General features: G+C 41.6%; 1 protein-coding gene across 9 annotated transcripts in view; it reads right to left on the bottom strand.

The window, feature by feature from the left end:
* The window catches only part of MBNL1 (muscleblind like splicing regulator 1), a 634,043-nt gene that overhangs the window by 497,885 nt on the left and 108,597 nt on the right, over positions 1 to 27,561 (bottom strand). For 7 of the 9 annotated variants that reach the window (XM_069618398.1, XM_069618400.1, XM_069618396.1 and 4 more), the window contains exon 2: positions 9,781 to 10,659. The exons of 1 other annotated variant lie outside the window; for it this stretch is intronic. In XM_069618398.1, coding sequence (XP_069474499.1) covers positions 9,781 to 9,954 — 174 coding nt within the window. In that variant the 5' untranslated portion in view covers positions 9,955 to 10,659. Of the gene's footprint in view, positions 1 to 9,780; positions 10,660 to 10,799; positions 11,176 to 27,561 lie in introns of those variants that run through there. One more of the 9 variants, XM_069618397.1, reaches the window with a different exon arrangement.

Genomic DNA, 27,561 nt, shown 5'->3' with positions numbered 1-27,561 from the left:
GGTGTTCGAGGTGGTAGTGTCACAAAAGCTGTGTGGTCTATCAAGGGAGTAAGGATGGCCTAATTATTTGTTAAATGTTTTATTATGTTTCGTGACATCGGCGATCAAGTCCTTGAAGCCCGTTCAGAGTTTGGAAGCCATGTCATGCACATCCAGAATTTGTAAAGCTCTAATTACACATCCTGCTCTGTATTAGTAAGCCTACACATAAGAGGTGTAAGCATGGCTTAATACTGCAAGCTGAACCACTGCACCGAGCAGGCAGTAACCCCGATTCACTTACCATGCCATAGGCCACACTTTTGGTTACGGCTCTGTTCAAGGTTGTCATTTCAAGATATTTATTTTTCATACCGAATTCAAAATGCAACCGTCCCTCCAACTCGTGAACATCGACATTCATTCCAAAAATACCCTAGGTTTTTATGAAACGATGGCTGTATTTTCGCCCTGTGATGTATCCAAGTGAACTGCATTTTCATCTCCGGCAGTCAGGAACTGTTTTTGTTTTTCGTGTGTCACTTGGGACCAGTCCAAAGCCTGAAGCAGCACAGCTGAGTCCTGCTGCCATTTCAAGGGGTCTCCTGTTAAACGATTTAGTTTGCATTTGGCGGTTCTAAATTTAGCAAACCACGCAGACTGTATCAATCTCCTACTGGAGTTAAAATAACCCTGTGCACCCAATCTAACATCCCTAGAGCTGTTTGCCAATGTCCTCAGATTGCTTGTTAGTTAAAAGTGCCTGCACTACAGATTGCTAGTTACTTGTTTATGCCATGTTAATTCAATTGTATTGCTGTAGCCATACAACGCTTTAACTAAATTTGTATCTTCATGGCGAGATACATATGGTTAGAAATGTTTAGACATTACATATTATATTTGCATTGTAGTTTGGATTATATCAAATGCTTCATTTTTATTTGGTATAGTGAACATCCTTAAAAGTACACATAAGACAAATAATACTGCATTTCAATATTTTTGTTTTTTTCCGTTTCCCGACACTGGTTACACTATGATCGGCCAGTGGAAAAATAATTTCCGGAAGGAAAAACCATAAGTCATATATCAAGGCTATCCAACGCCTTGGCCTGCTTCAAAACAATAGCGGGAGATGCTTGTCTCGACTTCTTTGGCCTTGTGGTGGCACAGATCTCACACTGTGCATTCTTTCACACACGGTGCCAGGAAGCCTGTGCTGCTGCATCATGACGCCTGCTTCCCATATGTGCAGTAGAGAACTGGCACATCAGAGGGCTTATTTCTTGAAAGCACAGTTCAACAATGGGCAGCACAATTTTTAGAACACAACCTTCTCATTATGAGCAACCCAATTTGTCTGGATTGTACCTATCACTGTATTCACAGTGACTGTAGTATATTTTAAATCTAAGATAAGGCTATTCAGAATGTGACAGAAGTTATGTCTGGGCTAGAAGTAATGTCACTGATTTCTAAGAACCTAAGTAAAAGGCTGGAACCAGATTCATTGAGCAGTCTTCGATATTTTAGAAGGAGTTGGTCATTTAACACGGTACTCTTTCCGCCACAAGATTGACACTGTGGTTTTACTGTAATTTCAAGTATGCTTTATGGAGTGACACCTAACATGGGCAACTGCTTCCTGGGCGACCCTCTGTATCATGCCCCCCTGGACGCCCGCTGCTTCTCCGGATGCCAGAAATACTGAATTCAATGATCCGGGTAAATTATTGTGCATCAGTGCTTTAAATCCAAGATCAGAAGATACTTCACGTGAGAGGCTGTTCTGCTTTGTTTCTGCAGCTGTTACTTTATAAAGAGCATTCAAGCAATCGTGTCAATCACTTCCACTGTGACAGGCCAATTTACTGATGACTGACATTTTCTCTCTGTGAGGGATCGATGCCCCTATTCACCGATAGGCATTGTGTGTCTGCACCTCTCCTGTGAACCATTTGCAGCTCAAGGCACTTTGACTTAAGCTATGAATCAGGGAAGCAGTGAGAATACAACCATTTGATGGTGACTGAAACACCTTCTGGAATATAATGTTTTCAGTACTGCAAACTGTATTTGCACATTAGACTCACAAATAGGGAAATTCCAGAGCTATTACCCACAAAATATGAGATGCTATCTAAGCCGGCCTACCTTTTTAGAACGTAGAGCTGAGCACCTAATTTCAGGGACGTCATGAACGTGGCACATGGATTTAGGAAAAATCACGAATACAAACCACAAGTGTACACTGTAAGGCAGGGGTCTGCAGCCTTTGCTTCTCCAGATGTTTTGGACTACAACTCCCATCATCCCTAACCAATAGCCAACTATCATGGGAATTGTAGTCGGAAACATCTGGGGAGTCAAAGGTTGCAGGCCCTGGCTGTAAGGGCTCTACCCTGTAATGGATATTTTACATGCTCTACTGCTAGGCAAATGTACAGCACTAGCAGAGGTGGAGAAAGAAATAGAACAGGCGAGAGAGCGAGCGACCAAAGGGGAGGGGGGAAGAGAGACCCAGTTTGAAGTCCGGAAGCACTAGTGGGCCCTAAACAGATTTAAACCGGAAATAACATTTCAGTTGGTATGGAAGTCGCTTCATCAAGTTGTGGTTTTAAAACATGCATTGACAAAACCAATGTGCCTTTGCTTGTGTTTTTAACTTAAGGTTTGGAAACTGAAGGGTAACTGAAAAGTCAATTACATTAACGATGAACAGGAGACAATACATATTTAAAAAAACTGCTCTATGTGCAAGGGGAGGGAGAGAGCGTGAAAGAGAGGGCCTGCATGCGAGCACGCGCGCGCGTGTTTGTTGCAAAGCTTCTATTCAACCTGGATACATGCGATATCTCTTCTCTAAGTGCCTCAGCTGGGAATGACATGTATACAACTGCTACCGTTGCTATTGTGCTTGTGAAGAGCATGTCTTGCTGCTGCCGCGCCCAGATGCTTTTCTAGTGGCCATTGGAACTAATGCTTCCCTTCTTAGACGGAAAGATGAGTACTCTGGCTGAGAGGGAAAACTTTGCTGTGTGAGGGAATTGTGTATGGCTGCTTTTGGTTTTGATTTGTACCTGTTGTGCACAAGGGGGAAACTTGCGCAGTGGCTGTTGCCCATTCCGAATATGTTCCCACGTCTGCACTCCCAACTTTGCTGTGTGAAATGCGTTGGCTGTGATGTTTCAGTGTGTGCTTCCATTGCTGCTATTTGCACGGCGTCTGCATTACTTGAGAAGGAAATAAAATCAGATCCCTCGCTGCCCCAATGATGCAAATGTGCTCTATGCATTAGGGAGACTTACACAGATGCACTAGTTTCCATCTGATAGAAGCGCATATTGTTGTTGCTCGACAGTACTAGATTTGTGTGCAAGAAGAGATTTTTTTTTAAGTTGATGTATGTACTTGTTCTGTGTCTGTAAGGAGGGAGAGCATGTCAAGAGTGTATATTTGAAAGGGAAGTTTATCTGCTAAAAAACCATCAGGGGTGGAGACAACCTCAATATTTGGGGGGCTGAAAGACAGTTATAAAAAGCAGGTCGTTGGTGGGACAATCAGTGACACAATATCGAATGTCCCTTAAAGCGCCTGCATGACAACTATCAGTTGTGCCTTTGCTTTGTGCTTTTTTGCCTTTGTAACCCATGGCATTCATTGGCTGTCGATATGCTCACAACTGTTCTGAGAAGAATTCTGGAAAAATATTGAACCAGAGGGGTCAGTGTTGATACGTTTCTTATACTGAGAATCAAATAGGACAAATTCCTGAGGTGGTGTGAGGAGACTGCATGCCCCAGCACAGCAGGCAAACCTCTATCAGCAGAGCACCAGTGATAGGATGTGCTGCTGACAGGTCACACATAGATGGATTAACTAGTAAAACTCACGCAAAACTTAATTGCTTAAGGTTTACTTATGCTACTTTTTTAGCTTAGTAATTTTAGTTTTACTTACGCTATTTGTTTAGCTTAGTAAATAAGTCAAATACATGCATATATACATATATATATTATGCACTGATTTATTAAGCTAAAAAAACAGTGTAAGTAAAACTTATGCCAAAAATGGCTTGGCTTAAAATGTGCTCATGCTAGTTCTTTTAGCTTAGTTATTTTAGTCTTGTCCTATTTTTTGAGTTTAGTAAATCCGCCTCAGATATTTGCAGAAGGTGCATTAACCCATTGTGCTTTTGACCCCACCTTCCTTTGAGAGCAGAAGGCTGGAAATGTCACCTTTCTTGGACTTTTCTTGACGTTTGACCCACGTAAAAAATCCTGCACGGCAACTAAGCACATAAATTACAAAACTGGTGTCGCTTGTGGCAAAGATACTCAGCTTAATTTTAGCCCCAGTCTTTTCAAATCAAGAAAATTCAAAGAAAGGTGGAATGAAAACAAGAGCAATATATGTACGACAAATATCAAGTCACCATTCACGAGGCACTTCACTGAACACAGGCACACTATTGCTCAGTTAAGATACCTTGTTTTGGAAGTAGTTCCGAAATCCCAGAGAGGCAGTAACCATGGGAAGAAATTGGACCAGTGGGAACTCTACTGGACTGAAAAACTAGACTTGCTTATCCCTAAATAGGATGAATGAGGAGTTGTACCTGGGGGTCTTACTAGTCTGACAACATGAACATATGTGACAGGGAAATGACATGTGAAAGCTCAGAAGTTGTCCAATTTATAATCCTGTCAACAATAAGGTAAGGTACACAACTGATATTAGAGTGTGAATATGGCAAATTTGGGTCATTCATCCGAAGAGGTTTGTATCCTCAACCGGCTTATCCAGCAGAGACTAGCAGTTTTTTCCATTTACACAATAGAGACGCCCATTAGACTTGACCTCTTATTTATACCCTGATGCCTCCTCCTAATAACTCTGAGCCTCCCCTTAATTTAACAAGAATCTCGGGTAGTCATGAAATTAGCTCTTTTGGATTGGCTACTCAAGTCATGTATGTCTGCTTTTGAGAAACAATCCCACAATCCCACATACCCTCTAGTACCCATTATAGTATTGGCTAATTATTAAAAAATAATTTAATTCGAATGTATTGATTGGTATTGTTAGACATACCATCTGAGATATGCTATTTCTCCCGGACATCCTCTGTGTTACTATCACATTATATACAACCACGAGTGGTAAATAACCCGTTTTCTGAACATCATAACCATTTCATATGATTATGAACGTGCAGCGATTGTTTACTATACAATAGATGTGACGTCGTGACGTCATGACGCGCGGCTTGCCACACATTTAAGTAGGTGCCCATTTTGGAATCACATTACGGCAATTCCCCATGTGGTTTTCTAAATGACATAACAGCAGCTTGTGTAGGTAAGTAGGCACACCATGTTGCCTCTCTATAATGGATCTCGCACGTTTCACAGGTAGGGATAAAACTTTGACCCCTAAACAAGTACTTCTACTCTACTCTATCTCCCACTGGTCCGTTTTAGGACATAAATCCCCTGAGATTTAAACTGTGCAGATGCTTTTTTTAAATGCCACTGCACGTATTGAATGTGCTAGATCTTACCCTAACACTGTGACCCATCATTAGCCCTTACCTAGGATAAGGCTATATATTCCCTTACTTATGCAAAATCATCAGAGGCTTTCCAACCATAGAGTCTTATTGAAGAGACTGACACCGTTCCTTTCATCTTTTTTACCTACTAGGATGGAAATCTTCAATTTGTGGAAAAGTTCATTCTTGAATTTGACCTTAAGTGAGAATGTTATGGACTATTTGGTCACGGGCCCTGACCCCCTCCAGGTGAATGGTGAATGACTACTGAATATGTTATGACAGATGATGCGCAATATTGCACATAGAAACTTTGTAATTAATTAAAATATGTGCAACTAAAACAAATAATGTTCTACTTGTTCTGTAGATTACCACGTTGAATTACATAAGGAGACATGTATGCTGATTGCTCCTGAGGAAGGGAGAATTCCAGAAACGTGTTGAGGTGATGACTTTTTTTCTAATTTTTTTGCTTCTGTATTTGGATTAAAAAATACTTTACTGCACTAAAATTGAATTGCTTTCAGAATACCTCTCATTAACTGTTAGACTTAAAAACTCTTAACTCGTTCCTAATAACTGACTGTTATACAGTATATAAGGCGTGCAGGGGACGCGAGTGTCGTTACTTATGGGACACTTATCTGTCTGTCTGGTGCATGTGTAACCTTGAGCCGGGGTTGCTTTTATCCCCTGCACCCTGAACATATCCAACTCTCTATATAACCGACATAAAACCTGTGTGAACCTTTTCACGTTGTTCGTACAATATCAGAAATGAACACTTCAAAGTGGTGGATCTATGTGTGGTCTTGAGCAATGATGGAATTGTTCTCTTCACAATTTAAAGATAAACTAATATACAACCTCACATCTTGTATCCCATTATGGAAAATCCCAATTGTTTCATGGTTATTGGGACAAATAAGTAGAGGCATATATGACCCCCTTAGTATATGATATGATATGATATGATACTGCATTTATATCAAGCGCCTATAGATAAGTGTTTCAAGGCGCGAGTTGTTGAAGACAGGTTTGTCCCCCCGAAAATGTTCTCAAAATAAATACCTGGTTGTGTTTCGAAATCCTTAGAATTGTTGAATTCAAGACCATCCTAATAATGTCCTTCTGCAGACGGGTTGACATCTGTGTGCCACCAACTGGACGTGAGGCACAGCACGACAAATCATGAATGTGCACATGTCTTATTTTTTCAAATCTATGCAATGACGAGGTGTCTGTGTCCCGGTATGTTCTAAAGAAATGTATTCGCTTCAATTATTTCACACATTGAAACCTCCATATTAGTGGGAAAACGTTTAAGCCAAATTTACAGTAGCGCTACAATGGTATAAACGTCCATCATCTTCTATGAGGTAAAAACAATAAGTGTGCACATATTACAGTGAAGATGTATTTCACTAACAAAGATGCTACCCAAGATATAAGCCTTTCACTGGCATATCAGAAACTCCTGAAACAGATGTAAAATGATACTGAAAGTACAGGTGTGTGTGTGTGTGGGTGTGTTCTTTGAAAGGCATACAATCTACAGTGGTAGACAGAAGAGAGCAACTGTCCAAATGCATGGCCAAAGACTACCTTGATGCAGTAATACTCCTGGAGCAAGCTTGTACCACCTTAAATTGAATCTGCTTGGCCCCATAAAATAATTACAAAGAAATATTAATTGGGGCAGTTCAATCATTCAGAAATGCCTTGCATGGTGTGTTTCTTGAGAATAGTCATTCTTGCCGTTGCTTTTTAACACCCACTTGTGCCAAAAGGTTGTGTATTCAAACAATACATCTAGAAATTCCAGATCCATCTTTACAGGTAAACAAAATGGCAAACAAAGATGACCATCCAGACTGTCTGGTCTTTACAGGACAGTATGAAGGAGAACAAACTACTTCTGTCCAAAGAGCACCAATACGGAGATAAAAGTGACGATGAGATTCACCAATGAAAAAGCTATCCTGTTTATGTGACCCCGTTGGTACTGATGTAACAAGTCAATATCCTGGGGATCAATCTTTGATGAAGGCCTCACTCTCCTACCACAAATAAAAGAGGTTGCAATGACCACCGTTTTCAGTTATCTATGATCCAAACAATTTCATCAATCTTATGAAGCCGCTACCAAGAACTGTAAGTTAATGACGGTCATGTCTTATTTGGACTACTGAAATAGTATTCAGAGAGGCTTTTCAAAGGGACTCCCTGCAGGCTCCAAAGGGGGCAAAATAATTTAGCCAAAATTGCCCCTAAGGGAACATTAATTGATTGCTTTTGCATTAAGAGGCCTCTATTGACTACCAACAGAGCATAAAATCAAATGTAACTAATTTTGTAGCATAGACTGGTCCCACTGGAGCAAACACCCATGGTATATGTAGAATGATGTCCTTCTGGATGTACCATCCAGGGATCTACTGCAGCAATTTAAACCATGAACAAAAGTGCAAGTGTCAGAAACATAAAGGCATGAGCCTTGGAGGAAAGGCCCCACAACACTGGATTTACACTCAAGCTATCTCTGAACCGAGCAAACCTTCTCAAAACTTTGGAAAAAGAAGTTGTTGAAAGAAGACTTTAATGATGGGAATGATAACTCAGGTGCACGGCTCTGGTCTTGTAAACAAAACTGCTCTGAGTGGGGCACGGCTCTGGTCTTGTAAACAAAACTGCACTGAGCAACACGGGTTTGGTACCCAGTCCTAGTACTGAGCTTAGAGGCTGGAGTCCGGCATGAGGTGCAATATTAGAAACAGATGTATTTATTTTTTTCAAACCACACCTATAGAGTAGACCCCTCGCATATCTGCCTAGACTGTAACTTGATTGAATATAAACAGGGAGGGCACTGAATTACCTGCTTACCCTCCCTCGCCCGTACTCTCCAAGTACCAGAACTAGTGCAGCCCCATCAAATACAGACTCACCCCCCTCCTGGTGTGCCACCCAGGGTAAATTCAAAATCTACACAAATGAACTAACCCACCACACAAATGTGAGACACAGGTGCAACAAAGGGCATGGTTTATAAAGCATTTTTCAATGGGATTGCGCCATTGTAAAACGCTTTTAGAAATCAGGCCCGAAGTGTCTTGAAATAGCAGCAAAGCCAAAATACTACTGAATATGACAGCAAAAACAACGAAATAACACCTTGAATAAATAAATAGTTGAATACGTACATGTTTCAATATGACATAGAGGTTATTGGACTACAACCTTTCAAACTATAGAACCATAGAATTTGACAGGTGCTATGGGTATTAATAATAACAATTATAACATAATAACATAGACATAGAATTTGACAGGTGCAATAAGTAACAATAATTATAATAATTATTATTATAATGGGTCATCATTTCTATGCGGTCCACACCAAAAGGCAACTAGAAGGCAACGCCCTCTTTGTGTGTGACTGCGCATGTTTGCAAGAAGGCATAACACTTATTTGTCATCTGTCACTTGGCACACACAACACACGACTGAATCCTTCAATGTGCCTTTAATCGGTTCACTTGGTAGATTCGGGTTATTTCATAATACAATCAACGGTGTAAATACATTGTGCGAAAATGCCCCTTTAAGTGGCTGCCTACATTTTAACACTCGCAAAAGCAGTGAATTCTACAGCATTAATGCGAACCGAGATTTGGTTCTGTTTGCACTTCTCTCACATACATATTAAACATTCTTAGTAGCCATAATATATTTCCATTGACAACCCACAGAGAAAACCAATGTATTCAATTCTCGAAATAGAACATTAAAAATGGCACTACAGACAACAGCAAATGCAAAGAAAAGGCGTGCGTTCTGTAAACTCTTTGTAACCCGCGCCCAGAAGCAATTAAGTACTATAACTTCGTGTCATCTACTGTAAGAAGTTCATTTTAAACATCGTGCATACACTTGACTCTTAGATTGAAAAGCTAACCGATTTTTATTCCTCAAAAATTCATCCCCGTGTGTTTGGGTTTTAAAATTGGGGAGCCCTTGCCACACACTTCACTTCATTTGCAATTATTTGCCGTGTCATTCCCTCCTCCCACACAGTCCGTCACTCCATCTCCACCCCCAAAAAAATGATCTGTCAACATCCTTCCCCCAACATTAAAGCAAGGGAAACACATCATACGTTTAGGAATCCATCATGCCTGCACGAGTCGGCGTTTCTTTCGTATAAAGCGTTTTCCGTAATGATAGTAAAGGTTACTTACTTTCAGCGAATCGAAGCAGGCGATCACTCGTCCATTTTCAACCTGGCAGCTTTTGGCTGGATGTGCAAATTTACATTCCGAGTCCGGTCGTGAGCAGGTCCCCCTCTGGAACTCCCTGCACACTTCCAGTGTTAGCCACTTTGTGTCCCGCATCTGTGCGACGCTGACAGCCATGTTTAATGTGTAAAGGGAGCTAAACGTTCAGTGAAACGTCAAGTACAGTGAAGCGCTGGCACGGGTGAGCGATGAACACGCCACCTCGAAAACACTTGCGTTCCTTCTCTCCTATCTGTAAAGTGCTGATTAATTATGGCATCGGTGTCTTTGCGCGCCCGCCCGGGTAGAACTCCATGGAACTAGGCGCTAGCTTGACGAGAAAGTGTAAAATCGAGCAGGTGTGATTTTAAAATGCAAGATAATGAGTACGGTCTCGAAGTAGCAGTTCGCACTCAATAACCCAGTGCCAGCTCGGAGCCCAGAATGCAACCATGAAAACGTGGCAGACACTTAGCTGACACACAATTTCCAAACTGCGCTATGTAAACTGTCCCGACAAGGTAATCACTGTGCAGCAGGATTGGCAATTGGGTTTGGTGATGCAATCGGTATTGATTAGTTTGGCAAAGGCAGAAACAGCGCAATGCTCGATAGCAGGCGTTTTCTCTCCTCCCCGGGCAACTCTTTGCAGTAGATTTCTGAGCTTGTTAAGAGGGTTCCTTTGTATGGTAAAGCAGCAAAGGGGAATGCCAGGTGCGTGTGCAGGGGTGGGTACGCTGTCTTCTCAGTGCAGCTGGCAGCAAGCAAGGCAAAAGCAGAGGCGGCTCTAGCAGCGGGTCCAAGCAGCTGAGATGTCAGCAAAAGGCACTTCTCATTACCAACCTGTAGAGAAAACAGACACGCACAGTTTTACCAGGCAGCATAGCAGTCATGTTCTACAACATTAACAACTGGCAGAGGGGCGTCCCATTCTACAGCGCAGAATCACAGCTTGCCCGTCCCGTTCGCACATTAATACTTACAGTGCAGAATATTGAAGCCAGCCATCGAAGATTTATAAAAAAAAAGTCAGTTTCGCCTTGTGAAGCAATGCATGATAGAAAGATAACCAATCACAAATAGTGTCGCAGCAACATTCTAGGCAGAACGCCAGTGGTATGGGCTGTTTTATGAAAGGTCGCGCCTGTCAGACGTTCATTGCTAAGCTATAAAAGCACAGAAAACGTCCATCAGATGTAACTTATTTCACTGACAAAAGGGACGGGCATGTGGGTTTTGAAATTACCCAACATGCAGTTAGAGGATTAAACCATGTTAGTTTTCGTAACAGCCCCCAGGAGGAGCAAACGCTTGGCAGAATCGCGGAGGAAAAGGCAAGCGACGGCTTTGCGAGCTGCCTTGACTCATGCACAGCCTGCCCTGCCTTTGGCGCCGACTTCCACCAGTCTCTGCTGCTGTTCCTCTCACATGAACGTAAAAGGAAGGGGTGTTCACAAATGGTACATTCTCCTGACCTATCCCAATTCACTTCCTACTAAACTGTGAGTAATTCAGCTTCTCTGCAGAAAGCAGCCATCGTGTATACAGCAGTGCTGTTTAATCGTGGCAGCAGACACTTGGAATATATCATAAACTGGCTACGTTGAAACAAAAGCTGCCTGTGTTCAGCCCCTTTTTTCAGTGAGAAGCTCAGGTTACGCTCAGGCTTGTAAGAATTAGTGTTGTTTGCTTATCTTACGCAACGCAGGGTAACCTCGGGGAAGAGTCACACAGTGCCATTAAATATTAAGGAGGCAATTCTATTTGAGCAGCACAGGGCACTTCGGCTTGTCACTCATCTGGGAAAACTGGTGGCATCAGCTGATGCCAACCCGCTGCCAGCTTAGCCCTCCGTGATTTGCTTCACAGCTTTCTGCGCAGAATCGGCATCTTATGCATACAAAATACCCTGCCTTCGGACTAATAGCACTAATTCAGATAAATAATTTCACTGCTTGGTTAACAGAACATTAATCTGGAGAAATGCAAAAGACATATCACCGATAATCCAACAAGAGCTTAGAGGATACAAGAATACAACATGCACATAGTAGTCATGATTTTATGAAGCTAGTTTGCATGCATTTAATAGAAAAACAATTGAAACATATCTGGTCTAAATTCATCAAGCAAAACAATGAATTTGAATTAAGCATAAGTAAAGCATTAAGAACACAATGCATATAAGCAGCGCTTGGCAGGTATGAAACTGAGAAGAACTCCCAAATAATTGGTTAATGTGAGCTTACATTATTTATTTATTTATTTGTATTTGTAAAGCGCACTGGCAGCCCAAGGGCATGGAGGCACTGTTGCATGAGATTTTCTTAGTTACACAAAATTGTTTTAGTTACATGGGGATACTTGCCTCTTGGTTACAGTGAGCATGATACAGTTCCAGTGAGAGGTACAAGTAATACAGAACAACACTCTCCGGGCAGCCCAAGGCATTGCTAAAAGAGAACACATTTCTGAGGCCAGAAAACTAGCCCACTGGCTCCCAATAAAGGAAAGGATCGTATTCAAAGCCCTGACACTGACCCACAAGTGCATTCTCCTCACTGCTCCAGCATACCTCTCTCAAAGGATCCACCCCGTCTCCACTACCAGGCCAACCATATCACCATACACCAACATGCTCTCTGTGCCACTAGTAAAAATAGTCCGAGCAGGCGGATCCAGCTTCCCTTATCTCACACCCACTCACTGGAACACCTTACCTGCCACTATCAGAGGTGAGGCATCCCTCACCACCTTCCGCAAAACTCTGAATACTATCCTCTTCACATAAAGCCAGACACACCAGCACGAATACCTATCATATTAGTTGTAATATATGACCAAATGCTATATCGGTAACAACAGTATGAAGTTTTGTAGTATTCATAATGTGTCAACAACCGCGATCATGCCTGTACCCTGTAACCAAGTTATTGCAAGTAACAGCGCCTCAATGCCCCTGGGCTGCTTGCGCGCTATATAAATAAAAATAAATAAATAAATACATAAAAACATAAAAATAGTCAGACTGGCGAATTCAGTATTGATTGGACAAAGGTGGCTAGGTGAAAAGCAAGGTTTTAATTGATCTGCAAAGTATTAGATGGTTGAATTGCTTGTATGAACAGCCATCTTGTTATTGAATCAAATTCCCATTTCTGCTTTTAATGGCTTGGTGAAAACGATCCGCACTTGTCTTTTTCCATCTGCTCCCATGCTACCATTTCTAGTGACTTGGAATTATATGGATGTTACCCCACCCCCAGCCCCCCCTCTCGCCGAACCTAGCATGTCAATCTGCATGATCATTTCTGCACACGTATCGAGCTCCTAACACATTATCACCGTCCCTTCTAATAGGACCTTTTTTTTCCTAACACAAGCTTTCGTTTCCTCTGCTTCAAATTGCTTCTTGTCAAATTCTCCCTGCTGCTATAATAGGATTTTATTGTGACTTAATTTGATGGCATTCAGTTTAATGACCTCAGATGGGAGACTCACTCGAGTCAGTCTTTCCGGGATGCAATTCTGTGTCGTGCAAGCTGAACACAGAAATCGGGATAAAGCACTTGACTTGCTGAGTTATATTGAGATAATGGTACACATGAGTCCCATTTAACATCTCAAAAGATTATCTGTACTTCATGGAGCACAACCTTAGTGCTCATGTTTCAGAATCCCTGCTTGCCACAAATACTGGAACTGCCTGTCTAGCCACACTTTCCAATCCACCCATAACACAGTCTCTCCTTTCATCTTGCCCTCATGCCTTATAATTTGCTCTGATATCCAAATTAAACCAGTTCCAATTACAAATCAAAGACCCTCCAAAGCATATGATTTTAGTCCTCTTTCCACCTTGATTATGGTGGGAGCTTCTAGTTCCAAGAAATGCATTACATTTACTGTCACAAGAAATTGATAAAAAATGATATTTACTGTGAAAATGTTGGGCACACTTTTGTGAAAGAAGCTTGACCATACAATGAAACCCAATGGGGTCTAATATAACAAGCTTCTTCACCTATTTTTTGGTGTATCTCCAAAAACTCACTATACCAAAAGCTCTGTGTACAGTATATTTTAAGGTGTTTTAAACCAACATACAGAAAAAAACACATTTATAAGTATTTATTCATGGAAATTACATAGAAAGCAATGCATGTTTGGCATAAAAATGCTTACAAAAATGTTAACATTGTTTTACAGAGCCGAGGACCAGTGTCCTTAACAATGGGCCAGAGAATGTGGATATAAGACCAAATGATGCAGGGTAGGTACAAACATGAACCAGGGACGAGGATAGTAGGGCATAATATAGGAACAGTATAGTGGAGGAAGTGATGAGTTTAGGATTGGGAGAGGGATAAATGATGTGTGGTCCTTCAGAAAGAAGGAGAGCTGGAAGGTTGGATTTCAATAGAGATTGAGTGGGAGTAGTGCAGAGATGGAAAATAACAGCATTCCAGAGTAAGGAAGCAAGGAAGAAAGCAGAAACGAGAGGGAGCACAATGCGCATGAGAAGTGACAAGGACGTGAGCCGAGGATGATTGTAGGGAGAGAGTGAAATGGGCCAATAGGTATGGTGGGGCAAGTCTGTGTATAGTTTTGAAGAAGATGAGAATTAGTTTATACTTTGCCATCTGTCTCATAGAAAACCAGCCTAACTCACGACGGGCTGGGGAGGTGGCAGTGATGTGTGTATGGTTGAAGAGTGTACAGACAGCAAAGTTGAGGACTTTGTGGAGAGGTGAAAACACATAGGTGGGAAGGACACAGAGTAGACTGGCACTGGTGCTTCAAAGTCAGTCCTGAGATAACAAACCAACTTTCGCACCAGGGTGCTGATCACTGGAGTCCTTTTGAAGTAGGCTGACATGGTAAGGTGGTGGAGTTAGAGTCGCCTGAGGAGAGGTGTAGGCTGAGAGAGGGTTTCCACTATCTTGGTTTTTGGTAGGGCTCTCTGCAACTTCCTGCCCTCTCTACTTCATGTAGACGAAGCACTCTGTGCATGACTTCCGAAGGCATATTACACTTGTTATAGCATTCTTGACTGGTCCTCTGACAGCAAGCTAGCTGTTCACCTCTATAAGGACAGAACTGTTGTACTTCCTTGATTCGTCTTTGAACCTCAAGACATGAAGGATTCATCAAATCTCTTTTGGGATACATTTTATTCCAAAGTCCTCTGCATAATATGTGAAGTCAGAGAGCTCCGAAGCAGAGCAAAGCTCTTTTCCCTAACCAGCACCAAGGAATATTTGGGGTTAGACAGCTGTGGACCAAAACTGCATGTCCAATCAGAACAGAATCCTATGAACTGCAGATGACGGACCTCTGTAAATGGCAGTCAATATTTCTGTAAATTGAAGTCCGACACCTTGCCTTTGGAGAACCAGGATTGGGCCTCCTTGCAACCCATAAGTCAGGAAGCAGATTGTACCGCAGTTTATCGCTGTAAGACATCTCCAAATCAGCTTGATCACACCTAACTCATGAATTTGAACCACTTACCTGCTTCTCAATGTTGACTCAACCCAGTAAAGCATATTGCCTATATGACTCGACCACCGGCTCACCACTGTGGAAGCACCTGACTTTGGCACCACTGTATCACCACTGTATCACTGGTGTTTGCATTTCAACTGTGTCAGCTCACACCCCTCCAGAAGATATAGCCTGCCTTCAGCCTACACTATCAAAACGGGCAAAGGAAGTATACCTGTTGGGCTGTGCCTGTTTCACCTCTATGATTGGGATCACTGCTAGTTTAGTAGTAGTGTTGGGCTTCGTAGGTGGTTTGACCACACTACCCCTCTCTGTACTCCTGCTGAGCAGCAGTTACTTTGTCCCAGCTGTATGCATATAATACAACAATTTAAAATGCATTGGCTCAAGGTAGCATGAAGAGAGATATTAGCCAAGTCACTTTAGAAACTGATAAGAGTAAGGAGGGAGAGACATATGCACTATTCTATCAATGGTCTTAATTCTTTTTACTATTCTGGGACCAGGCCACCAGAAGATTGAGATGCTTGTGATCGGAATCTCAATCTTTACTTAATCCAAGTATACGGCTCAACAGCAACTTTAAGTTTGTTGAGTTGAAGGGAACATATATGTTGGATGAATGGGAGGTGTGAGTTAGACAGATATTGTCAGAGAATGATACAATAAGGGAAAAAACAAACCATTTTATATAATATCTTGATTCACATTCCAAGTGGCATAAGTGACACACAAGGATCAAGATTCCTATGTTGTGATTATCGATCATATATATATATATATATATATATATATATATATATATATATAAACATATATGGAAGTCCATAAAGAAAACAGCAATCCATATATACAAGTTCATACAGAAAATGGCAATTTGAAGTTTGTTCAGGAAAGGAAAAGATGTAAAGAGAATGAAAGAGAACTGAAAGCTATCTTTTCTTTTGGATTGGTATCTTTAAACCTTTATATCTTGACCTTACTAACTGTATGAATAAAAAAAAGATATTAATGAAATTTGTAATTGATAACGTCCTAATCACAGTCCCTTTTTCAGGTCAGACAGGCCAGGTGCAACGGCCTCGGGAGGCAGAGTTTGAGTGTGGTGGTCCGGAAAGGATGCCGGTAGGGTGAGACCGACACCCTTATTTCCGGACCGCCACACTCGCAATGAGGTCCATGGTGTAGTCAATCTTCTCAAGGGTACATCTATTTTTGTCATTATAAGTGCTCAATACTTCCCCTTGTGCCTCTTCTTCAGTTTCTAAATTTGTCCACCATTCCTGGTGTAGCTTTTTATTATCCTGCAACCTTCAAAGAATAACATGGACATCAAGAGGGCTCTCCTATATTTGCACCTGGATGGCTAAAAAATAATCTTGAAAAACCTCCTTCCAAGTACACCATTCTACTGTGGACTGTGTGTTTGTAAACATGACAGTATGGGGCATGGACACTGGCATAGTATGTGTTCTTTAGTGATATTGTAGGATATAGACAACAGATATACTAAAATAATTGATTAAAGCAACCAAAGTAATATGATAGCAATGCAATATAAAGCAAGAATGCAAACCAGTTCCAGGTTTGTTATGCACACAGTACACTATGGTAGTCCTGGTGACAGGCCACAGACAGTACATCTTTCCTAAGTCTCCATCCTCTTTTTTCCTGCTTGGATGTTTCTGCGGTTTGGTCCTCCCTCTATCTCATTGCTGGGACTTAGACTAATCCTTGATTCAAAGGGGATGCAAGCTTCGAACAAGGGCCTCAGGACGTGGTAATCCACTTCCAGATAATCCTTATCACACTAGCTCATGTGTTTGTCCTGAGATACATTGATAATGGTTCTCGGGGGTGAACAGTGCTTGTCATGCACTCTACACTGCTCCCTGTAAAGGCTGCTAAATGTTGGAACTCTCTGTTACAAGACCTGAGAGCTGACCAACCTTACCTACATTTCAGAACATTTTTTATAAAACACATTATCGCTACAGACCCTTAGCCTCCTACCCTTTAGGATATGTCAGTTAAACTAGCTTACTTGCAAGCCCTAGTTGTATACGGAGGGTATGACTCTGCAATTTGTATTTCTGCACACTGTTCATGGCTTATTTCTGTAACTATATAGGCCATCTTATCTCTGTATATATTTGCACATTCTGTATATTCTGTATTTATGTAAGTTCTGTACCTGTTGTATATTTTGTAACTATGCAAGCTTTGCATCTTCATACTGCTGCGCCCTTTTACTTACGGGTCTGGCGTGCATAACAAATGAATAAACAAACAAACATGAACCAAGATGTGTGGTAAGAGAGTCATGTTGGTTGTGTACACTCCCTGACGGGTATGTGTTCTTGATCACTTCATGCTACTTTTCTGGGAGGGGGGGAGTGGGAGTTCAGGGACAATCTGAGACATCTAGCTCTCCCGCTGATTGGTTATGTTGCGCCTCCGCGACTAGATTTAGAACACAGCATACAGGCCCAGGGACAGTTGCACACATCCAAGGTGACTGTATGATTGTATATTTGCTGTTTGTCTTCGTGAGCAATCGGATTCCCCCATGCGTGTTTTGTCTTGGTGCTATACAAGTAATAAAATAAATAAGACAGCTCTCCCAACATGTAACCTTTCGTCACCCGTGCACAACCTACTTTCATTTTGTGGAGTGTGGCAGGGTCTCTAGATGTGGTATGCCAGTTCAGTGCAAATGAATAGTCTGAGGACCTGTCCTACTCATTACCAGTTATAATGCAGGCTACATACATGCACTGTAGTAACTCCATTTGACACACTGGCATATAGACAGGATCTTCAAGGGGATATACATTTCACAATAGATAGTGGGTTCAACGGGCTCCAGGATCATAGTGATTCTTTCTCCTATTCAGGGTCCCTTAATCTGACATTCCTGGAATCTGAGTGCAACAAGAATGGAATAATCCACCTGCAGGTTCCAGGATGAAATGGTAGTGAGATGACTGTGATGGAGAAGAGAAGGAGAGTTCTTCGCACGTCTCTGCATCTTTGCCTCTGGGTGGTGCTATCAACAGACCTGTGGGGCATTGTCATCACCGGAGAAGCCCTGAATCATTCTTTAATATTTGCTTTATCAAATCTGTATTTCCGAAAACATGAACTTCAATTCCCATAATGCACCTTAAAGATACCTGGAAATCCCACCATCAAAATCCGGAAAAATCTTTTAGAATCGGAGTTGCATGCACACTGGTTTCATTGTTACTGCAAGCAAACAGACTAATTTCAATGGACTGCAACATTCAAAATGGCACAGCAATTAGTGTGCTATTGTTTCCATACAAAATCTCCTGGTGTTTGTCACCACTGGATCCTATAACAAAGTCCATGCCAGAGATTTCAATTAACCACACCTGTGACTGCTTGTGTGCAGCCCAATCATGCAGTTCCAACCACCTTTTCACACTGATTGCACTGCTTATAAGCTGCCAGACCCTCAAGCTTCCTTGTTCTTGCATTATATTCTGAACCCTGTGCAGCTGTGACCCATTTGGAATCTCTCTGCCTTGCTGACTATTTTGCCCTGTTCTTTGCCTGTGACTCTTCCCTGCGCCTCTGCTGCCTTGCTCCAAACCTTAAAGCCTTGCCTTGCAGGCTCTGTCCTACACCCTCTGCCTCCTGCCAGTGTGTTTTCTTCTTCTCTATGTGCTGTGGCCCTGCAGATATTAACTTGTTTCTTGTCCTGATTCCCTGCAGTGCCCAGCCCCAGCACCCGCACCTGTACTGTGTCCCTGCTGCTTTGAGCCTCTATTACTTGTGCTGTTTAGATTCAGTATCCTCGGTTCCTGGCTTGGCCCTTCCCTTGCTTTCAGGTCTATTTACTTCCAAACTTTACCCCCTTAGTCATTCTCTGTTCATCTCACTTCTGTTTGTACCTTTCCCCTTTGTTGTAGTCCTGTTTTCCACTGTTTTACCTTGTATTATTTTTGTGTTTCCAGTTCCGTTTTCCAGCCTGCTTTTGTTACCTATATTCAATTACCTTGTACCAGTACCATCTTTTTTTCCCATGTATCAGTACCCGGGTCTGTTACCTTGTACCTGTACCTTTTCTCTTTTACTATGTAAATGTTCCTTGCTTCTGTTACCTTGTACCAACTCCTTGTCTCTGATACCTTATGCCAGTACTTTTCCTGTTTTACATTGTACCTGTTCCGTACTACAATTCTTTGCATTCCTAGTTCCTGCTTTCCTGTTTTGAACAAACTCTTGTTTCCTTTTGGGGCTCTTCATCCCTGGTAAGTCTTTAGGGTGTGTGCACCCGTGCCTCTGTGTAGTCCTTTCTATTGAGATTGGTTCCTATATCCTAGGAAGCAATCTCTGCCCCTTCCCTTGTCTCATTTTACCCATAGTCTATAGTGTATTTCATGTAACGATGTGTTGCGTTCTGTTCCCACAGAAGGCATTCACGGTTTATTCCAGCTGGCTTGTCTCGTGTAAGTACACTCCTTGTTTGTGCCTTAGGGTACAGAAACAGAAGCCACACTTTCTTGCCCCTTGCATGGGATTGCATGGTGTGGCACCTGTAAGAGTAACTTGCACAGAGGCATTGAGCTTCCCTTACTTCTGTGGGTAGTCTCAAGTCTAACCTATGTGTACACCCCGTTTGCGATTCCTCGTCATTTGTCCAGGTACATGGTTTCCTTCCCTTCTTGTTCACTATCAAGTTCTGCCCTTTCTTTCAGTTCCGTCGTTCTGATTTACCTTCTCTGTTCTTCCTTTTTGTTTACCCTACTGCTGTACAAGGCATACATTCGTTTTCCAAAATTGATCAGCAGGGTTTTCTAATTAACATGTTCTTGGTTAGCAAACAAACTTATTTGATTAGTAATTTTGTACTGATATTTTTTTATGTCACCAGAGGTTTGTAGCCAAGACATAAAATGAGCAAAAACTCAGCGTGTTTATCTACCACTTTAGGTATTGGTGAGATGAATTTCTGCAAAACATTATGGTTAACTGCATGAATGGACACACATACGTAGATATGATAAAAAGGCTATGAAAAGAGTTTTCAGTGCAGGGCTCTGTGCAGCTGGGTGCAGTTGTTGTTCTGTATATTGCATGATTTACCCATCATTCGCTGTGTAAGGAGAAGTTCAAAAGTCTAAGACTAAGTATGCAAATTTGTAAAACTTAGGGTTTCAGCCTAAGTAAACCAGGATAATCCATATGCGGACCCCTTGCTGACTGTGCCATAGAGAGGCTCAGCTTCACCTCACTGAGGAGGCCCAAAAAGGCTGAAACACGTTTCTGGGGTTGCTGATAGTACTCTTGTTCAAAGGAGAATTGCCTAACATTTCGGTGCTGGGCGGCCCTTGTGGATGGGACAAAGACTGATATACAAATGGGTATGTCGCCTATGTGAAGGGTACAGTAAGCTAAAACGTGGTTGTAGACCCTCCTGAGTGGAAGAAATTGCATAGAAGAGGTTATTTGACCCATGTTCGTTCTAGGTTGAGGGGCTCCCACACTGCTTTGTAAATAAGTATGTAGTATGGTGTTGCAGCAGGTGGAAAAGATGGCCCTTGTCTGTCATAATTGAAATCAACTGTTTTCAATGTAGCATTAAATATCACTTTCGGGGGAGGGCAGGGCCTCTATAGGTAATCATGCCCAAGCCAGGTAGGCCCACGCGCAGCATTACAGCCTGGTGCACCTATGAAAGGGGTATGTATCACTATTAACACTCCAAGCCCCATCTGAGGTGCTGATACATTTGTCATTTATTTTTGAGGGAACCTGGCTTTTGCGCAGTTCATATTTCCCTTAAAAATAAATTACACATATGTATGCAATCGAAAAAAAAACGTTTCTGGTTCCTTGATGATAGCCAGGAGGTGAACAGGTGAGTGGGAAGAGAAGGGGGTAGCGGGAGTAGAAGGTTCTAGGTGTGGCACTGGGGCACCACCACCAAGGACAGGGTGAAGACTGGGCAGAGGCCTGGCATGAAATGTGGGGCGGCTTCTTGCCGATAGCATAGCTGACAATATAAAATGCAGTAATTGTGTAGCAAAGCGAGTTCTGGTGGCCAACTACAGTGCATGGTATTGCAGTAAATCTACAGATGTACAGACTGGATGGAAATATTGATCACTACTTTGCATAAACATCTATTTATATTTATATATTCATTAGGCCATCCCCACCCCTCCCGTGATGTTCCCTTGTGCCCCCCCTTCTCGCACACAGGTGTTGCCTGTTTTGCTTGATTCTCCTACCCTGCTCCCCCTCACCCCCCTCCACCCTACTTCTGCAGGAGTCTGTCCTGATACATTCTGGTTTCACCATCACCATCTTGTGGCCAATGCTGGATTTGACTTTTATGGACTTCATTGATTCACGGTGCGTCAACCTTTCTCATGGTGGCCCTGAATCATGCTGTTCCCATCTTCATCTTGTATCCAGGCTTGCAACATTATGTGTTACTACTGACTTCTGTAATTGTATTCGCTCTCCCCTCTTGCTTCTCCAGTATTTTTGACTGCTTACTCTGTTCTCTACTCCTCTCCATTTTTCTCCCCTTTCCTATCTCCTCCCTTCCTCCCCTTACTTTCTTCTATGCACTTACTCTATCAGAATTTTCCCTCGAACTAGTATGATAGCAACCTCGTCTGTCTCCTCCCCCTCTCCTTAATTCCCCCACCCCAGTACTATCTGAAATGTTGTCAGGCCTAGTACGATAGTCGCTTGTTTTGTTCCTCCCCTGCCTTTATGCACCCCTCTCCATCACATTTTGTTTCCTCTGGCTCTACCAGAAATGTCGTCAGGCCTAGTACGGTAGTTAATTTCACATCTTTACTGTTCAAGGCCTGTAAGAATGTCATTGTATTTTCCCTTGTTCCCTCTCACTTTCAGCGTAGCTGGTAAAAAGCAACAGGGTGATACGATAGAATGTCAAAGAGTTTTGGGATCAACTCATGGGTTGAGCACCTGTTGCACAGATGTTTGTCACCAGCAGGACAGAACTAGGTTTGCCATTAAAGGCATTTAACCCTGTGAACTTGTACATTTTCAAAAGTGTTCACTCATCAATGTGATGCACCTTTCCAACAAAATGAAATATAGTTCACAGTATGATTTATAGATACATTAACCTACCATTTACTGAAAATCATAGACAATACAGTGTTTTAAAGTACCAATTCTGTAAATATGCATTATCTAGCAACTTACATTTTTAGTAATGGAATTGCAGTACTGTCTTTCAAAAAATAAAGTTATACATACGGGTCTTTGCCAAACAGGATATAGTCAGCTTAATAAAAGTATCATCCGATTACATCTGGTTTGCAATTATTTGAAAAAGAAAATATTTTCTTGCCTTACACACAAACCTTCAGCACTTTGAAGAGTGGAGGAAAGGATTATTACTGCACTCTTTCTCCATTAGCCCCTTTGTACTTTCAGTCAACAGAGAAAATACAGTGGAGAGAGAGCCCCGGGGCAAGAGAAGAACACAGGGTGTGCTGTGCTTTCACTAAACAGGGAAATTTAAACAGCTAACGCTGCTACACAAGTGTCAACTTAATTAGCAAACCTACAGAATTGCATAGGAAACTGCTATGCGACACTGCTTAATTTATGCCTTGCTGTATGTGCTTGCCTTTCCCTTTATATCAACATAGCCACCCGAAACCTACCTGGGTGCTCTGTGTATTCTCTGACAGGTCTCACATAACACACTGATAGATATAACTAATCACACCATGGCATTAAAAGGGAGTAGAAGTATCAAGAATAACCATACACTGTGAAATTAATGATAAAGTATGGGGTAGCAGGATTTGTTTATGTGGGCATTTTCTTTTTATAAAAAAAGGTAACATGCATTGAAACCACATGGTATCTTATACAAAATATGTTTACATTACCCATAGATCCAATGAATATAAGAATTTCATTAAGATCGAAAATATACCCATGAAGCTGAGTTTGGAAAGGACACAAAACTGAATAATTTATTCAATCTACGCATCATAGAGCTGGTTGCCAATAGACACAGATAAATGGATCAGTTGTTATAAGAATAGAATAGCGAATGACCAAAATGAGAAAAAGGCTCGTAAGAGGAATGTTTTAGTTTGTAGAAGTGTGAGGGCTGAGCGGGCCATTTTACCCCTACTCATCCTTGTACTCCTTCGCAGCAGAATCCAAATCATCATGCATGTGCAAGCATTCACCTCTCAGTGAGGAAGAGTAGTGGCAGGAAGTGGAGTGGAGAAAAAGGGGGCTGAAGCCAGGGCTGTCTCCCCATGCAGCCCTTGTAATGATAGTGTTTCTTCAAAGGACTCACCAGAGATATGAAGGGTCTCACAGAAATTTGCCACACTTGGCATTTGGAGTTTTGCCACAAAATGTGTCTGAAATACAGGCCCAAACGGTTGCACTCCAGCATAGATGTTATGGCGGTCCATACATGCCTCGCAGTGCTTGCTCTTATCGAGAACATTAGAAGGCAACAGGCTAGAAACTACGGTGCTGCAGACAAATTGTGTTATGGGTAGGCCTTCAAAAAAGAAGAAAAAGATAGAATTTGAATTTGAGAGAGCTACTACTTCTCCCAATTGTTGTTGAGGCCCCTAGGGAAGTATGTAGAAGGGCCTTGTCGCCTGGGGCTGCTTGGTACGGATATAGCATGCTCAGACTCACCATGACACTACTGAAGACTCAAATGTCTAGCCAATGCAGAGCCAATGACATGCGTGTGTCCCTAAGCACTCTGCACAGAAGCACAAGCCTAGGGATTGGTAAAGTAAAATAAATACATACAAAAACTGAAAAGAAACTCCATTTATGAGATCTGTCAGTAGTTTCAAATGATGAGCCATCAGTCTCCCACCAAAAAGGACCCACATAACAAACAATTTGCCCCAGGACATAGTGAAGGAAGGGTGTGAGGGCCGGAGGCCCTTGACATTGAAGACCCGAAGCTTTGGTCTACAATAGAACATTTAAATCTTGAAGTCAATCAAAGCAGTAGGTGACTTCAAACCTAGAAACCTAGAAACGGCAAGTCTGGAGCAGTGTGTTTCTGTGACACGCTACCTTTGCAGTGCTGGGGTTGAATCACTATTTGTTTGGAATGCCTAGCGATGGCATGTTTTGCTATGTGCCTGCACTGAGCTATAGTATCTATGCCCTGTCCTGTTTTGAAGTGCTACACTCAGTTAGTTTTGCATGCTACATTGTGTTACGTTATGCTACACCATGTCATGTTTTCGGCTGCAGAAACATGTTGTGTAATGTCCTGTTCTGTTGGGATCAAGGTGTTATTTTTCCAAAGCTAAATTAACATTAACTAGAATCTACCTGAGTGCTACTGGATGTACTCATTCACTCCTTTCAGGAGAGGGGAGAGAATATGATGTTTTTTTTTAACCAAAAACTTTGGAAATGATATTTGTAAAAAGTGCAAATCACTTAGTGAATCTAATGTTAATATAAAATCTCTAAAAAGAAAGAGAACTTTTACAGCAGCACTCCACTTACTCTGCCCTGTAGTATACCCATCTCCATGATTATACCGGTGGAACAGATGCAGCAAAAGTATATGGTGGGAACATGTGATGCTTGACTCCTGTCCCTCCCCTCAATTTCTCCATTCAGGTTACATTGTGAAAAGTTGCCACTAAGACCATCATGATCCGGAAAAGGTATAACACTTTCCAATTAAATATGACAGCAAATAAAATAGAAATTTCAATCTATGTACAATCCCTGGGATTTGAAGTGTCCACAGTGGGTCAAAGCACCCTCTACACAAATCTTTGCAGAAGACGAGTTATAACTTACTCATAGATAGCTAAGCATGAACATGTGTTACAAGACTGTAGTATGGCATGGAGTTTCATGTAGATCATGCAATACTGTCCTAAAGTGGGATTATAAACCTAGATTAAGCAGTCTAATTTAAAATGGAACCGTTAAATTACAGTAAAATATATATTTATTTTCTATGGTGTATGGAAATTCCTCGGCGTGGTCACCAGTCCAACAAAATTAATCACTGGGTAAATGGTGTACGCAGCGTATTGCTAGGGGAAGCTGTGGCACACTTTAATATATGTGTGGGCTAATACGAGTTTAGATAACTTCGGGTAGTGACGTCCTGCACCTCCGTGTATTTTTATCTTTGCAGTTGGTGAGAAGCTGATGGGTTTCCTGTTTTGTATCATGGCACGTGTGCCGATACGCATGTACAGTAACATATATTTGTGGTGCTGACATCTGCTTGAGCACACGTGAGTACTGTGGCATAACTGAAACTACTATTAGATGGCAGATTTCTGCGTTGTCTAGGGTTTTCTGTGCACATTGTTTTAAGTGTAGACATCTCTTTGTTTTGAAATAGGAGTAACCTTGTGCATGGTTGATCTATTCCTATTATAGGTCACGTTTGCTGTCTCTAAGGTTGGACATGATTAACTCTCCAACCACATGAGAAGGACGCAGCGTCTACTTTTAGCAGGTAGCGATTGAGTGGCATGGACTGGTGATGGTCCACATAACATAGTGAATATGCGATGCTTAAGGAAATGATTACAAAAGCATGTTTTGGTGGAAGGTGCACTAAAACGATTACACACAGTTTAGTGGTGGTGATTGGTTTCACTGTAGTGTGGTGATGGCCACTGGGCTGGTGACTTCTTATTGGGCCTAGTGGCCTGATTAGTGTTTGTTTTTTTTACAGTGGGCGTACATGCATAGAACAGAACACAAGGTTGGAGGGTGACTTGGTCGCAGAGTGAAGACTCCGGCCTCTAGTTTCCTTGGCCCTGAGGAAGATTATTTTGAATAGTCGAAACTAGAACTAGTGTTGGCCCTAGTGGCCTCATGTATCTACTATAATAATAGGCCAGTACTAATAGTTGTACAGTTGTGCACGTATTAGCCATCTAATTAGTCTCATTATTTTCTGCTTAGTTGCAACCACTGACAATAGTTTAGGGCACATCTTATTTGAGAGACAGTGGTGTCTACCATACTATGGATGTGGACTATGGGTCGGTGGTGAACTTGATCAATATTGCATCATTTACCATTGTGTGTTTTTATGACATGTATATGCAATTATTTGACAAATAGAGGTTTTTAAGTTTTTAATTGTTGTTCGTCATATCACAAGCACAAATGTTTGTATGAATTTTATCTATGAATGTATAGGATCTATTTTACAATTTCATATAATCATTGTGTGTTTTTATGTTGTATAATTCCTATTAAACTGATTTATATGTTGTTGTACACTGTGTTCTAGCTCGGTGGTGTCTTAGCTTGTGTACCGTCCAGACATATTGATTAAGTCATTTTACTGCTACATTTACAGTAATAGGTGTTTGCAGAAGCTTGTTTGAGTAAATGAACATACTGGTTGGGTCCAGGAGACATTTTGTTGATACAGCATGGGAATTATTCCAAGGGAATTGTGTGAATCACGAACGTGTGGGTTGGCACCACTAGAATCTCTGGCCCAGCTGGTCTAAGAGTGCCCTTTTTTTCTGGATCATAGAACTCTATTCTTAAGGGGGTTCATGCATGCGACAGCCTTGATACTGACTAAATGTCTATGGGACAGGTTGATGCTCACCTCTAATCAAGCATTGACAATTGCCCTAACAATGCTTTAAGAGGAAATCTTCCAGGAGTTAAAAAAACTGAACGTCACAGGGGAAAGCTGCATGGAGGGAGGTCTGGGACTAATTGAAAAGTTCTGTTACGGGAGAATGTACTATAACAGATTTCAACCTTGAGGCACCTGTTTTGGATAAGCTGGCTGTGAATGAAGATGTGGTGCTATGGTATTAGTGTATATTTTGTTGTATTTTGCACATATATATTTTGTTGTGATTTTATGTTGATTTTGTGCAAAAGATTTTTGTAAACTGCAATAAACTTAATAAAAAATGTAACAAAAATATAAAGATTAAACATAATGAAGGGGATAATATTTTGAAAAATATGATCAATGATTGATCACAATTGATTCTTGGAAGTGATTTTGTAATGTCTAAAATAAGTACTCGGACGAAGAAGAGGGATGTAGCAGTAATGATCAACATTGCATCCAAACGATGGGTTTATTTTTTTTTATAAGAACCTACTCGTATCTGATATTTGCAATAATTATTTTCATTCTGTAGATTTATTACATTGTCGGTTGTTAGGATAGGAGATGGTATTCATATGGTCCTG

Source organism: Ambystoma mexicanum, chromosome 10 (genome assembly GCF_040938575.1).
Source record: "Ambystoma mexicanum isolate Mex_15411 chromosome 10, UKY_AmexF1_1, whole genome shotgun sequence".
Taxonomy (NCBI): Eukaryota; Metazoa; Chordata; class Amphibia; order Caudata; family Ambystomatidae; genus Ambystoma; species Ambystoma mexicanum.
Note: the sequence above shows the minus strand (reverse complement) of the source record. Positions and strands in the feature narration are given on the sequence as shown.